General features: G+C 43.5%; 2 protein-coding genes across 2 annotated transcripts; one reads left to right on the forward strand and one right to left on the reverse strand.

The window, feature by feature from the left end:
- Positions 1-813: 813 nt before the first annotated feature.
- MRPL32 (mitochondrial ribosomal protein L32) lies at positions 814-3,520 on the reverse strand. The gene is made up of 3 exons (XM_004582350.4): positions 3,361-3,520; positions 1,572-1,747; positions 814-1,336 (listed from the first exon to the last, which is right to left on the reverse strand). Exons 1-3 carry the CDS (start codon positions 3,488-3,490, stop codon positions 1,082-1,084), a joined length of 561 nt encoding a protein of 186 aa, XP_004582407.2. The 5' UTR covers positions 3,491-3,520; the 3' UTR covers positions 814-1,081.
- A 107-nt stretch (positions 3,521-3,627) lies between these two features.
- PSMA2 (proteasome 20S subunit alpha 2) lies at positions 3,628-12,125 on the forward strand. Its single transcript, XM_004582351.3, has 8 exons — positions 3,628-3,777; positions 6,765-6,841; positions 7,539-7,671; positions 9,014-9,136; positions 10,164-10,245; positions 11,114-11,187; positions 11,704-11,761; positions 11,847-12,125. Exons 1-8 carry the CDS (start codon positions 3,737-3,739, stop codon positions 11,961-11,963), a joined length of 705 nt encoding a protein of 234 aa, XP_004582408.1. The 5' UTR covers positions 3,628-3,736; the 3' UTR covers positions 11,964-12,125.

Below are 12,125 nucleotides of genomic sequence, written 5' to 3' on the forward strand. Positions count from 1 at the left end.
AAAGAACTATTTCTATCAGCTAAGTAAGTTAGCATATGTCCCAAAGTAGACTCTTATAATCTGCTAAAACAATACAAAGATCTAAGGCTTTCTGGGCCTGGCGTGGTAGCCTAGTGGCTAAAGTTCTCACCTTGCACATGTTGTGATCCCACGTGGGCACCGATTCTAACCCTGGCGGTCCTGCTTCCCATCTAGCTCCCTGCTTGTGGCCTGGGATTGCAGTCGAGGATGGCCCAAGGTCTTGGGACCCTGCACCCATGTGGGAGACCCCGAAGGGGCTCCAGGCTCCTGGCTTTGGATCAGCTCAGCTCCAGCCATTGAGGCCACTTGGGGAGTGAGTTAGCAGCTGGAAGATCCCATTTCTCCTCCTCTCTGTATATCTGCCTTTCCAGTAAAAATAAATAAATCTTAAAACTACTATTTTATAAAACAACAGTAAGAACTCAAAGAACTATTTCAATGTGTAAAATGAAAATATTTAAATATTCTTTAAAAGAGGAATTATCTATTTGATAGACAGCGACTGATCTTCCATCTGCTGGTTTATTCCCCAACAGCAGGGATTCTAACCAAGGGCCAGCTGGGTCTCCCATGTGGGCAGCAGATATTCCCAGAGGTGAGTCCCCTCTTCAGGCACATTAGCAAGGAGCTGGATCAGAAGTGGAACAGCCAGGCTGGAACTGATAGTTGGAAAATGGATTTCAGCATCACAAGTGGTGTCGCAATGCACAATGTCAGGATGCTGGACCCATTAAATATTCTCGTATGAGAAAAATTACTGACGAATAAAATCAGAAATAGCATGTACCTCTATGAATTTTACATCACTTTATTTTTGCTCTAGAAATTTTGTCTTCACTAAAAACCTTTTAGCCTAACAGTAACAGGTATATTCACTAAGACTTTGTATAAACAAATACTTTGAGTCTTTTTACATGTTATTCCACAAGAAACTGTTTATGATACAGAACATTCTCAACTATATTGCTGATTTTAAAATAAGCGAAACATAAAACACAAAATTGTTCTCTTTCAGAATAAATGTTTTTATGGTGACATTATCCTTTCGTCATCTTCAGCATCAGTTCTGGGTGAACCAGGACGGCCGCTTCCTGTCCCGTTCAATGAGCCTCTTGCCCTGATGTGCTTCTGATGGCGTCTCTCCTGTGTACAGCACCACGGTCTCGACAGTGGGGGCCTTCAGGGGGCCCCCTTCCAACTTCCCCATCTGCCGCCTGATGGCTGCCGTCTCCTGGCGCACTTTCTCATAGCAATAGCCACAAAGGACGTGCTTCTGTTTCAGATGACCACACTCGGGACAAACGTCTATATTGTTCTTCAGAACAACAAAGACAGACATGTATTAACAAAGGGCGAATAGGGAACATAAATCATTACTGGAGGAATGCTCACACTTTACCTTCCTTACACTGCTCATGGTACAGGAGGTCAAATACCACCTAGTTCATGCTTGCTCTGACACAGAAACTGTCACCAAGAGGCTACAGGTGTAACTGCAGTGGGAGACTTCAGAAAGAAGCCCAACCACAAAAACCAACAACATGTATTACCTTAACTTTAATAAGCTTGTGAGGGTTTCTTCTCCTACAGCGGTTGACTTCAATACTGCGCCTGTTTTTGGGAGCTGCCATCCAAACGAGGCTGTCCAAAAGGCTAGGACTCTTATTTTCATTGACATCATTTGGCTCTGTGTAGATGGCTGGCCCCTGCACTGCTAGAGCTGGTTCTGTAAGACACCAAGACATGGAATCAGCTTCCAGCACTTCCTAAATGGCCTTTTCTTCTTTTTCCAATTATAGGCAGTGTTACAGACAGGCAGAGAGAAGTCTTCCATCCGCTGGTTCACTCCCCAAATGGCGGCCATGGCCGGCCAAGCCAGGCTAAGGCCAGGCACTTCATCGGGGTGTCTCACGTGGGTGCAGGGGCCATCTTCCTCTGCTTTCCCAGGTGTGTCAGCAACAGGCTGGATCCGAAGAGCAGCAACCAGGACTCAAGCCCACATGGAGTGTGGGGATTGCAGAGGGCACCCAACCCACTTATGCCAAAGCCCTGTTCTTTTGGGCAGATTCTTTACAGAGCTCAATCTCCTTAACAATTAACATATGGACACACACATGTGAGCGTAGAATTTAGAATGTTTGCTTTCAATGTACATTTAACAGGAAAACTCTGCCATTATAATTTATAGATATCATAACCCGAGATGAGGTTACACCCTGATAAACACATTGAGTTAAAAATACAGTAAGTCAAAAATATATCTAATATACTCAGGTACAATATCCTGCCTTAGCAACACAGTACATCATAGAATTGCACCTGCTGATGCCAAGGCCAGCTGACAGCTGGAGGCACTGGTGCTGCCGCCCAGTGGCGCCAAAAGTGTTACACTGAGGGAAAAATCCCCATTAAAAATCCCAACTGCCACTTCCACTGAATGTTTATTGCTTTGTGCCACTGTAACATTGAAAAACAAACAAACAAACAAACAAAAAAACCCTGTAAGCTGAACTATCATTAGTTGGGGACTTTCGGCATGAAAGCATGTACAGGAGGTAATTTTAAGAACACACACACACACACACAAAGGAACACAAAGAAATCAGTTTTAATGAAAAGTGCTGAAACAAAACTGTTGCAATTCTATCCGGAGTTTCTCACTTCACACAATAGAAACTTCAGGGACTTCGTGGTACTTGTGTATAAAAGTCTGACAGGTGCCAACGCTGAATAATACAAACAAAAAACACCAGGCAAATCTCCACACTGTACGGGGGTGGGGGGGTGTGACGTGTAAGTCCATGTAAGGCTGCTATTGGATAAATGCAATTCTCATCAAATCACCCCCTACTGACTTCTTATACTGTTATTACACTGAGTTAGTTGCTTTACCAGAAAACCTGGCAGACCCTTAAATCACTAAACTCTCCTGGGCTGTTTTTCCTAGACAACCCCACACATCCCCCGGTGGTTATACACGTTTCCGTTTTATTACATACACGGGGCACGGGCTACCTCTCCCATCTTCACATACACACGGCCTCATCATACGCAGGCACATTTTTTATCTTCACTGCTCCGAGTCTTAGTAAGCCATTGTCCTCGGCCCTCGCTCGCTTTCCATTTAAAACGCCCCAGCCTAACGGGGTCCGCAGTGAACGGAATAAAGCCTGCTGGCAGCGCTGTCTCCCTGTGACACAACGACGGCGCCTCGGCCACCCTGTGCAATGAGACCGCTGCAAAGGTCATGGTCAGGTGAGTAACGCCAACCGGGGCAGGTGTGAACGCGGTGCGCCAGGATGCCGGGCGCCCCTCCCCGCCCACCTCTCCTAGACCTACCCAAAGAAACGCTGGGGAAGCCTGGCCGGCCCCACTGAAACTTCCGCCAGACTCGTTCCCAACAGTTTCGGAGCAGTCCGCCCGCCACCGGCCAAGGGTGAACCATTACAACCAGCACAGGAGACGCCATCTTCGTCGCCGGAAGACGGAACACACGAGCGCCAGGCTTCTTCCGCCCTTATTTCAGGCATGCGCACAGACCTGGGGATCCGCGCCTACCGAGCGCCAGAACTACAACACCCAGCATGCACGCGGAGAGGGGCCTCTGAGTCTCCTCCAATCAGAAAGAGAGAAGGGAAGGAGCGTGGAAGAGAAATGTAGGGCAGTCGGCCTCAGCGCGCATGTGTCCAGATGTGCTTGGGCTGTCCGGGCAAAGATGGCGGAGCGCGGATACAGTTTTTCGCTGACTACATTCAGGTAGGCGAGGGGCCTGCGAGGTCTTCCGCGGGACGGAGCTTGTGGGACTCGGCCGGGCGTCACGTGGATGAGGCCCACGTTCGCTTCTGTGCTGGTGCTTCCAGTGGATCCGGCTGGTTGTGGACGTGGGAAGGCCGCTTTGCCCAGTCATTTGACGGGCCAGCCGGAGGGAGGCCTGGAGAGCAGCGGCCCCGGGGGCAGCGGGACGCGGGCCTGGGGCTTCGGGGCGAACGGGGGGCTTCGGGGCGAACGGGAGGCTGCGGGACGACGAGGTCCTTGGCCGGAGGCTCACTTTCTGCTCGGATCCTAGGAAAGGGCGGGCTAGCTGTCGCCAGATGACCGCTGCGGGACTCGAAGGAGGCCTGATGCTGGGGCTGCTGAGACTTGGGGTGCGGGTCAGATCTGCGGAGCCTCGAGCCCTGTTTGTTGGGAAGCCTCAGCCTTAGGGTTAGGTCGGAGTCCTGGCCTTCTTGCTGCGCTAGTGTCGGGAGACCAGCTTTCGGTTTCGGTAGTACCGGTTTGCGGACGCGGGAAGCCCGAGAAAAGAACGCGCTGCTGTTCTCTAAGCCCTATAGAACGGGTCATAAGGAGCCTTTCTACTTTATGCTGGGGGGACAGGGATATGTTTAGAACGAGTGAAAAAAAAGTAAGCCTGTTTTTTCAAAATACAGTGGCAGGTAAACCGTCGTCTTAAGGTAAGAACAGCATCACCGGAGAATTTAAAACATGGCCTAGACGAGGAGTCCGATTTAAAGCTTTGCTGAATGTTAGTATCGTCCACCCGTTGGGTGCCAGAAGGCCCGTGGGATCTTACATACTGAATACTTCCTGTATAGATGCAACCTAACCTGCCCCCCCATCTTCCATGACCACAAATGATTGGCAAGCCAACCTGTCACAGGTAAACTAATCGTGGCTTGGACAAATTCAATAACTTGTCTAAAATCACCCCGGAGTGGCTAAGCTGACATTTTAAACCCTCTTCTTTGTGATGATAGACTGATTCTGGCACTGTCTATCACGACGAACTATGGGGCACAATGAAATTAATATTCCTCAGGTTACAAAAAAAAATTATCACATAGCCTCAGTTAAAAGTATATATATATATAAAGGAGGTATATTTGGATTTTAGAAGAAACATAATGCAATGGAAAGTGCATGAGAGCACTTTGAAAATTCATGCAAAAGTGGAGTTAAAAGATGATTTATTTTGGTGCTTATCAATTAAAACCTGTGCAGTTTTTTCATAATGTGTTTCCTGTGAACTTTGAAGCACCAGTGTATTCCAACACATTGACTAATTTCAGTTTCAATGCCTGCGGTCACTTCTTACTTTCAGAATTCGTTAACAGGTAACATGTACTCATTTAATGTCAGTGATCCCCGACATAAAGGCAATAAAACTTGGTTAGAAAGGGCCACGTTTGTGCATCAATTCTTGCCTGAGTGGTGACGGCCTTGCCCAAACAAAGGGTCTTCAGAAAGTTGAAGGAAATGCACATGATGACAAAACTTTTTTGCAAGTAATCATGGAGTACTCTGCTGTGGCAGGAAAGGAGGAAGAGTATGCGATGGCCTGTGGTGCAGGCCCTTGTGAGCCAACATGGGTTTGGTTTACTTGAACCAAGAGGTTATTACAGGATTCCGTGGAGTTGACATGGAGGGAGGACAGAGAGGCAGCCTTGGCGGGGGTGAGAGGAAGGGTGAGAAAGAGGAAAGCTAGTGAGAATCTCCGGTTTATCCCAGGAGAGATGCTGGCATGGTTAGTGGCATTGCTGAATACAGAGGTGGTTGGCTGCTCAGTAGGCTCATATCAGTGATAGTTAACGCCAGAAATTCAGTGGTGAAGACACGTACAGTCTTAGGGGGAGAGTCTTTAAATGTTTCCCCAGAGGTGTGTGAACTAAGTGTTGAACAAAAATTGAAAGTTTGACAGACCTAGAAAGCCTTGTGACAACTGTTGAACTAGTGACATGAAAGGAAAACAAAATGTTCAGCCAGAGAGGAAGCTCGGGACGCCAGGCAGGAGTTTGTGCTAGTCTCCTCTGAAGGGTCAGGTAGCTTCCCTGAGGACATGGTGTTTCTACAAAGAATAGAAAGGTGATCTTGAGTATACCAGGCAATAGGCAGATGTGTTTCAGACAGTATTGGCTTGGCCACCGGGATCTGAGGTTTAAGAATGTCTGTGTGTCTGCAGTCAAGTAGGATGGCCTGAGTTGGGACTTCAGTGACAAAGGGAAGATTCTAATTGAGGATAAAGCAGATGGCCCCTGGAGAATGAAGGTCACCCTTTCAGTGGTAGGCAGCGGATACGGACCTAGCTATGTCACTCTGGAGAAATTACTTTCACACATAGACTTTTTGTTCATAAAATAAGAATTCTGGCTTGTGATGTTTATTATAACTATATCAAAAAGAAAAAAAAAAACACATCAGAATAGTTTTTAAATGAATGGAAACTTCATGACCCCTTGTTATAACCTGAAGAACTGTCTTTGTTATATATAACCAGTTACTAGCTTCTAGAAATAGTTTAATATTGTACATAGACTGCTTTGTTGTACGTGATTAGTGGGTCTCACTTCTCAACTGTGTCTTTCTTCCTAAAAATTCCCTACATGAAACATAAGCCATTGCTTGGGTTTTAATAGATACCAGCACCTTCCGTACACATCACTTTGCTTAATCATTACAATACTTTAAAACAGGTAACTACAGTAATCCTATTATTCCCATCTTACGAGAAATCAAACACAGAAAGCTGCAGTGTCTTGCACAAAGCCGCAAGTTGGTAAATGATTCTAAGTGGCAGACACACAACACAGAATCAGTTTCACGATGAGGCTGCTTTGAACAACTTCATTTTAGATCTCAAATGACAGCTCTTCAGTGGAAATTTCATCAGTAGATTTGAACTATTCATGCCCTGCAGTAAATATTTGAAAATATATGAATTTAACAAATTACCTGTGTTTCATTTTAAGCCCCTCTGGTAAACTTGTCCAGATTGAATATGCTTTGGCTGCTGTGGCTGGAGGAGCCCCTTCAGTGGGAATTAAAGGTAATTAAATGCTTTATTCATCTCAGATGCACTGTCAAGGTTATTCTAAATTATTTTGGAATCAATTAGTCATTTATAAATAAACAGTTCTGGAAGCATACTTTAACCTAAATTCTTTCGGTTGAAGGATTTTAAAGTTTAAAGAGAATAACAGTAAGCCTAAGGGGGTGATTACAGTTCCTTTACAAAGTAGATGTAACTCCTTTATTAGTTGGCGTAACTCACAAATAGTCTGCCATTCAGAACCTAGTGTTTTGATTTGCACTGACTATACCAATGCCTTAGCAGTTTGTACCCACCCTGTAATTTAGAAATTACAAAATATAATCCAAAGGCCTTATTATGTTTTGCCCAAGACTGTATTTTTTTTTTTTTTATTAAAGTATGACATTCATTTTAAAGAACATTAGGTCACGTAGACAGAAATCTGTTGTTTTAAAACATGTGAATTCTGAAGTGTCCTAGGGTACATCTGGAAAGACTGTGTGATACCGTTAGCTGTAAGGAGACTGTGGACTCAGCATAAATAACCAATGAGGGCAATAATTGATTTACTATTCCTTAGATAATTTTGCTGTAGAAATCTGCACGTTTTGTAGATGAAATAAACAAAAGTATTCGGGCTTAATTAATGATTAGAAGACTCTTCAGTGTGTCTTTAAACGATTATAAACATTTGGTGTTTTTGTTTTTAAAGCTGCCAATGGAGTGGTGTTAGCAACAGAGAAGAAACAGAAATCCATTCTGTATGATGAGCGAAGTGTGCACAAGGTGGAGCCCATCACCAAGCACATAGGCTTGGTGTACAGCGGCATGGGCCCCGACTACAGGTACTGCAGGCCTGGGTCCTTCTCGCCATCTCATGAATTGACTGCAAGTTGTATTTTAAGGAGATAAATAAGGAATGCCTTCCTTAACTTACTTGTCCACTTATTTTATTTTCCCTTTGGGTTTGTCATGTATTTTAGTTGTTGTTTAGCCACGGCTGCCTTATTGACAGCTGAATTTGGTTCACTTGTGGGTGGCAGGGTTTAAAGAAGGGAATGTGGTTGAAAGAGGAAATATCTCTCTTTAGCAGACTTTCTCTTGATCACTGTTGCTCTGTATGATCCATGAACTGGGCATAGAAGGCTTTTGAGTTTCCTAATATATTTTTAAGTGATTAAAGCAATACATGTTATAATAAATTATATTTTGAAGTATCAGGAAGTAAAGAAAAAAAAAAGAGGAAAAGCAAAAGCAAGCATCCCAATGTAGAGTTAGTCTTGTTGCTTTATCTTTATTTCTGTTCTTAGCTATGGGATACAAGTCTCCAAGCTTACTGAACATAGACAGCTGATTGCTGCAGCTAAGAGCCTGGGTGCTCATATTGCCACACCCCCTTTCTATTTCACAGGAAATCATAATCCTTTTACATCAGGGTTCCAGCATATTGAAAAACTGCTTTCTGTGTGTGTCACTGAACAACAGAAGGGGTTCCTTGCTTGGGTTCTCATGGTTTTGTGAGGCCCTAGAGGTAGAGCCAGGATTTCCCTGTGGTGAGTCAGAGCAGCAAGGTCACGGGTGTGAGCAGGCTTCCGTGAGGGCAGGTCTGGAGAGAGCTTGTGCGAGGGCTGCCGTGCAGCGTGCTGCCAGGTGTAGTCCCAGCAGGGACTCGACCCGATGTCATACGGGTTGCCAGTTAGCAGGATATGCATAGGTGTAGATAAAATTGTGTTATTATTTGCCATATAGTATATCCTAGATTTCATTTGGCATATTTTACTCTAAACTGATCATTTCTCAGTCTCTGAAGGGGCATCTATGACGTGTAGGTAGATGACGATAGCCTACCGAGAAGACTGAGGCCGAGAAGGAAAATGCAGAGTGTGTGACTGTTTACTGGGGGAGACATCAAGAGGGTGACTGGCTTTGGTTTGAGAGAGACCGTCTTGGGGAGTCCAAGAAGGGAGTGGAAGCTCTTTTTCCCATTAAATGTTCATTCTGAGCTGACCTTCGCTTTCTTTTTTGCTTGTTCCTGTCAGTCCTCAGCTCCTCTCTGATACTGTGATCATTCTCTTCTAAATGAGCTGAGAAATCAGAAGAGTAAGACTGGCTTTGAGCGAGTAGTAATTACTGAAAGGATGTGAGAGAAGGCTCCGTTTTAATTCAGTCTCACTTCTTCCTTGTTAGAGTGCTTGTGCACAGAGCTCGGAAACTCGCCCAGCAGTACTACCTGGTTTACCAGGAGCCCATCCCCACGGCTCAGCTGGTGCAGAGAGTGGCGTCGGTGATGCAGGAGTACACCCAGTCAGGGTGAGTGCCCTTAGGACTGCAGCTGGGGTGGGGAAGGAATGAAACCACACTGATGTAGCACACTGACTTCACTGCAAGGGATCTGTCAGAGTTCACACTGAAGTAAATGAATACATGGACACAGTAAGAAAAATGCTTTAGTTCCATTTGCTGGGAGCTTTTTGAGATGGATAGAAGCCATTATGAGGAATGTTTTCGATCTTCACCAAAGCAAGTATGTTTTAATCTGGAAAAAAGTGTTGATTTTCTTGTTCATGTAACCACAAAAACAGCTTTTCAGTTGACAAAGGCTTTTTTGCCAGTGTGTGAAACACATCCTCTTGGGCAGGCAGCCACTGATGCTTCCACAGTTACCTTTCTAAGCAGAAGTGATTGAAAACACGTGGAGAAAGCCGGAGCTCCGTGACACCGAGTGTTCACTCATCTCTAGTGTTCTTTACTTAGTGCCTTGGCACTGTAAGGTGGCTGCTGTGAGTTCATTGGAAAAGCTGTGTGTGTTGAAAGTTGTCCCTTCATTAGGACTCTAGATGTTAGAACATCTGTGTTAACTCCAGTGGTTTTGGGTGTCATGCCATTTCATCTAAAATTATTATTAAGACCTACTTATTTATTTGAAAGGTAGAGTTAGAGACCAAGGAAGATCTTCTAACACCGCTCCATTTTCCACACGGCCAGTGCCAGGCCAGGCTGAAGCCAAGACCCAGAACCGTTTGTGTCTCTGATGTGGTCAGGGAGTTGTACAGGAAGTAAAGCAGCCATCCATCCAAACAGCACGCCCGTGGGGTGCTGGCACTGCAGGCCGAGGCTTGGTCCACTGCTGGCCCTAAGATAAAATTACTTTGACTAGTCTTCACTACCATAAAGAGAAGTTATTTTGATTCATTCAGAGGTGTTAAATTCATGTTAGGGAAGTTTTTAATTCAGTTGAATGTTCATTTGCTGTCCTTGAGAGTATTTATGACTTCTTAATTAAGAACAACTTTGACATCTTGGCAAAGCTAAGTAATTTTCATTTTCCCTTCTGCAGTGGTGTTCGTCCTTTTGGAGTTTCTTTACTAATTTGTGGTTGGAACGAGGGACGACCATATTTATTTCAGTCAGATCCATCCGTAAGTATCATTAATGAATTGGAGCGATTTATTAAAAGTACTCTTGGAATGTCTAATAAATATAAAAGCTATAAAAACTTTAAGCAGTATTTTTTTTTCATTTGGGCTTTAGAAAAGTATAAAGTACACGTTTATTTGCTCTAAAATAGACGTTGGTGTCTGAACCAGGGAATAACAGAAGGGTGCTTCAAAAGTTCATGGAAACTTGGAACTACTAAGTTGTTAAGTTCACCTGCTGCAAGTGTTTTTGGGAAGTTTGACAGTGTTCTTATATTGTCTCTGAGCTTCTGAAGCAGAATGACAAGCCCAGTGGGCAGCTGAAACACCAGCCATTGCTCCGTTTTTCACTGTTAAATCTGAGACAACTGATTTATTTCAAAATTATTTGACATGTTCCTCTAGGTATTTTTTCTATCAGCTTTTGTATCTTTCCCAACAGATGAGACCGTGTTATATGTAGCATTACTGCTATTCTCATTTGCCATTAGATGACATGTTAAAACCATTGACTGTTACTAGGGAAAAGCTCTCTAAAGAGGATGAAGAGTTGATCACTGTTTTGTAGATTCATATGACTGATTTTCAGATCCCTTCAGTTTATTAAGCTAACAAACTACTCTTGCTTTATGTTAAACTTCCTTTGACTAATTTATATAATTTATGTATAGTAAATTCTGTCAGCAACAAATCATCATTGATTTGTTTAGTTTTAATGTGTCTAACTCCCCCGGAAAGCCATCACCACAGTAAAGACAGAAGTGTCTTCCGAAGTTGGTTCATGCCTCGCTGTTACCCATACTGCTAATAGCCTTTCTAAAAAATCAGTTTTTAACATTTTAAAATAGGATTGTTTTCTCTTTGTGATTAGGGAGCTTATTTTGCCTGGAAAGCCACAGCAATGGGAAAGAACTATGTGAATGGGAAAACTTTCCTTGAGAAGAGGTGAGCTCACTGTAGCTGGATACATTAGAAGCTGACTTTACGGCTCTCAGCAGTCTTTAAACAGTATCCTGGGCGTGAACAAAGGTGTACATTACTCTGTATTAGAAACCACTTGCAGTGAAAAGAGAGAACTTCTCTCTCACCTGACTTTCTGGCCTGCAGCGTAGTAAATCATAATATTTCCTAGGGACATTTTTTACATTCTTTTGCCTGTTTGCTAAATTTGGGGGAGGGAGGAATTACTTTATTTTTCCTGTGTTTCAAAAGTAGAACATGGACTTGGGAGTAAAAAATTTGAGAAGGAAAACTCAACTTGTTTAATGATAATAGTTTATATTATGACCGTAAAGACAAAAATCGGTGCAGCCAAACACATTACTGAAGGCGGGTTCAATAGCTGCTGTCTGTGTAACTCTCCATGCTTGAAAAGAAAAGTGAGCACTGCTGTTTTTATCTCTGTATTGAAGTATAACAAGGAATGTAAACGGAACCATAAATCATGTTTTGATTCTGCAGATACAATGAAGATCTGGAACTTGAAGATGCTATTCATACAGCCATCTTAACCCTGAAGGTTAGCTCATTATCTAACAATGGATTTACAATAGTTTTATAATTAACTGCTTAGAAAATGATCTCCTTTCCTCCTTGTTCAATAGGAAAGCTTTGAAGGGCAAATGACAGAAGATAACATAGAAGTTGGCATCTGTAATGAAGCTGGATTCAGGAGGCTTACCCCGACTGAGGTTAAGGACTACCTGGCTGCCATAGCATAGCAATGAAGTGACTGAACGTTCGACAGTTTCACCTAATGGATGTACTTAAACATGTTTAAAGTATGTTTTGTTTTGCAGACTTTTTGCATACTTATTTCTACATGGTTTAATGGACTGATGTTTTTAAAATGACTATAAATGATAATAAACTGTTAAATCCAA

This window comes from Ochotona princeps, chromosome 20 (assembly GCF_030435755.1).
Source record: "Ochotona princeps isolate mOchPri1 chromosome 20, mOchPri1.hap1, whole genome shotgun sequence".
In the NCBI taxonomy this organism is placed as follows: domain Eukaryota; kingdom Metazoa; phylum Chordata; class Mammalia; order Lagomorpha; family Ochotonidae; genus Ochotona; species Ochotona princeps.

What these genes read in the sequence shown, in the direction of transcription:
- MRPL32 (XM_004582350.4), bottom strand. Translation starts at nt 3,490, where the DNA reads ATGGCGTCTCCTGTGCTGGTTGTAATGGTTCACCCTTGGCCGGTGGCG. An exon ending in CTTCCCCAGCGTTTCTTTGG is followed by an intron (nt 1,748 to 3,360) that starts GTAGGTCTAGGA and finishes GGTGTCTTACAG; the next exon opens with AACCAGCTCTAGCAGTGCAG. An exon ending in ACAAGCTTATTAAAGTTAAG is followed by an intron (nt 1,337 to 1,571) that starts GTAATACATGTT and finishes GTTGTTCTGAAG; the next exon opens with AACAATATAGACGTTTGTCC.
- PSMA2 (XM_004582351.3), top strand. Translation starts at nt 3,737, where the DNA reads ATGGCGGAGCGCGGATACAGTTTTTCGCTGACTACATTCAG. An exon ending in TTTTCGCTGACTACATTCAG is followed by an intron (nt 3,778 to 6,764) that starts GTAGGCGAGGGG and finishes TTTCATTTTAAG; the next exon opens with CCCCTCTGGTAAACTTGTCC. An exon ending in CAGCCATCTTAACCCTGAAG is followed by an intron (nt 11,762 to 11,846) that starts GTTAGCTCATTA and finishes CTTGTTCAATAG; the next exon opens with GAAAGCTTTGAAGGGCAAAT.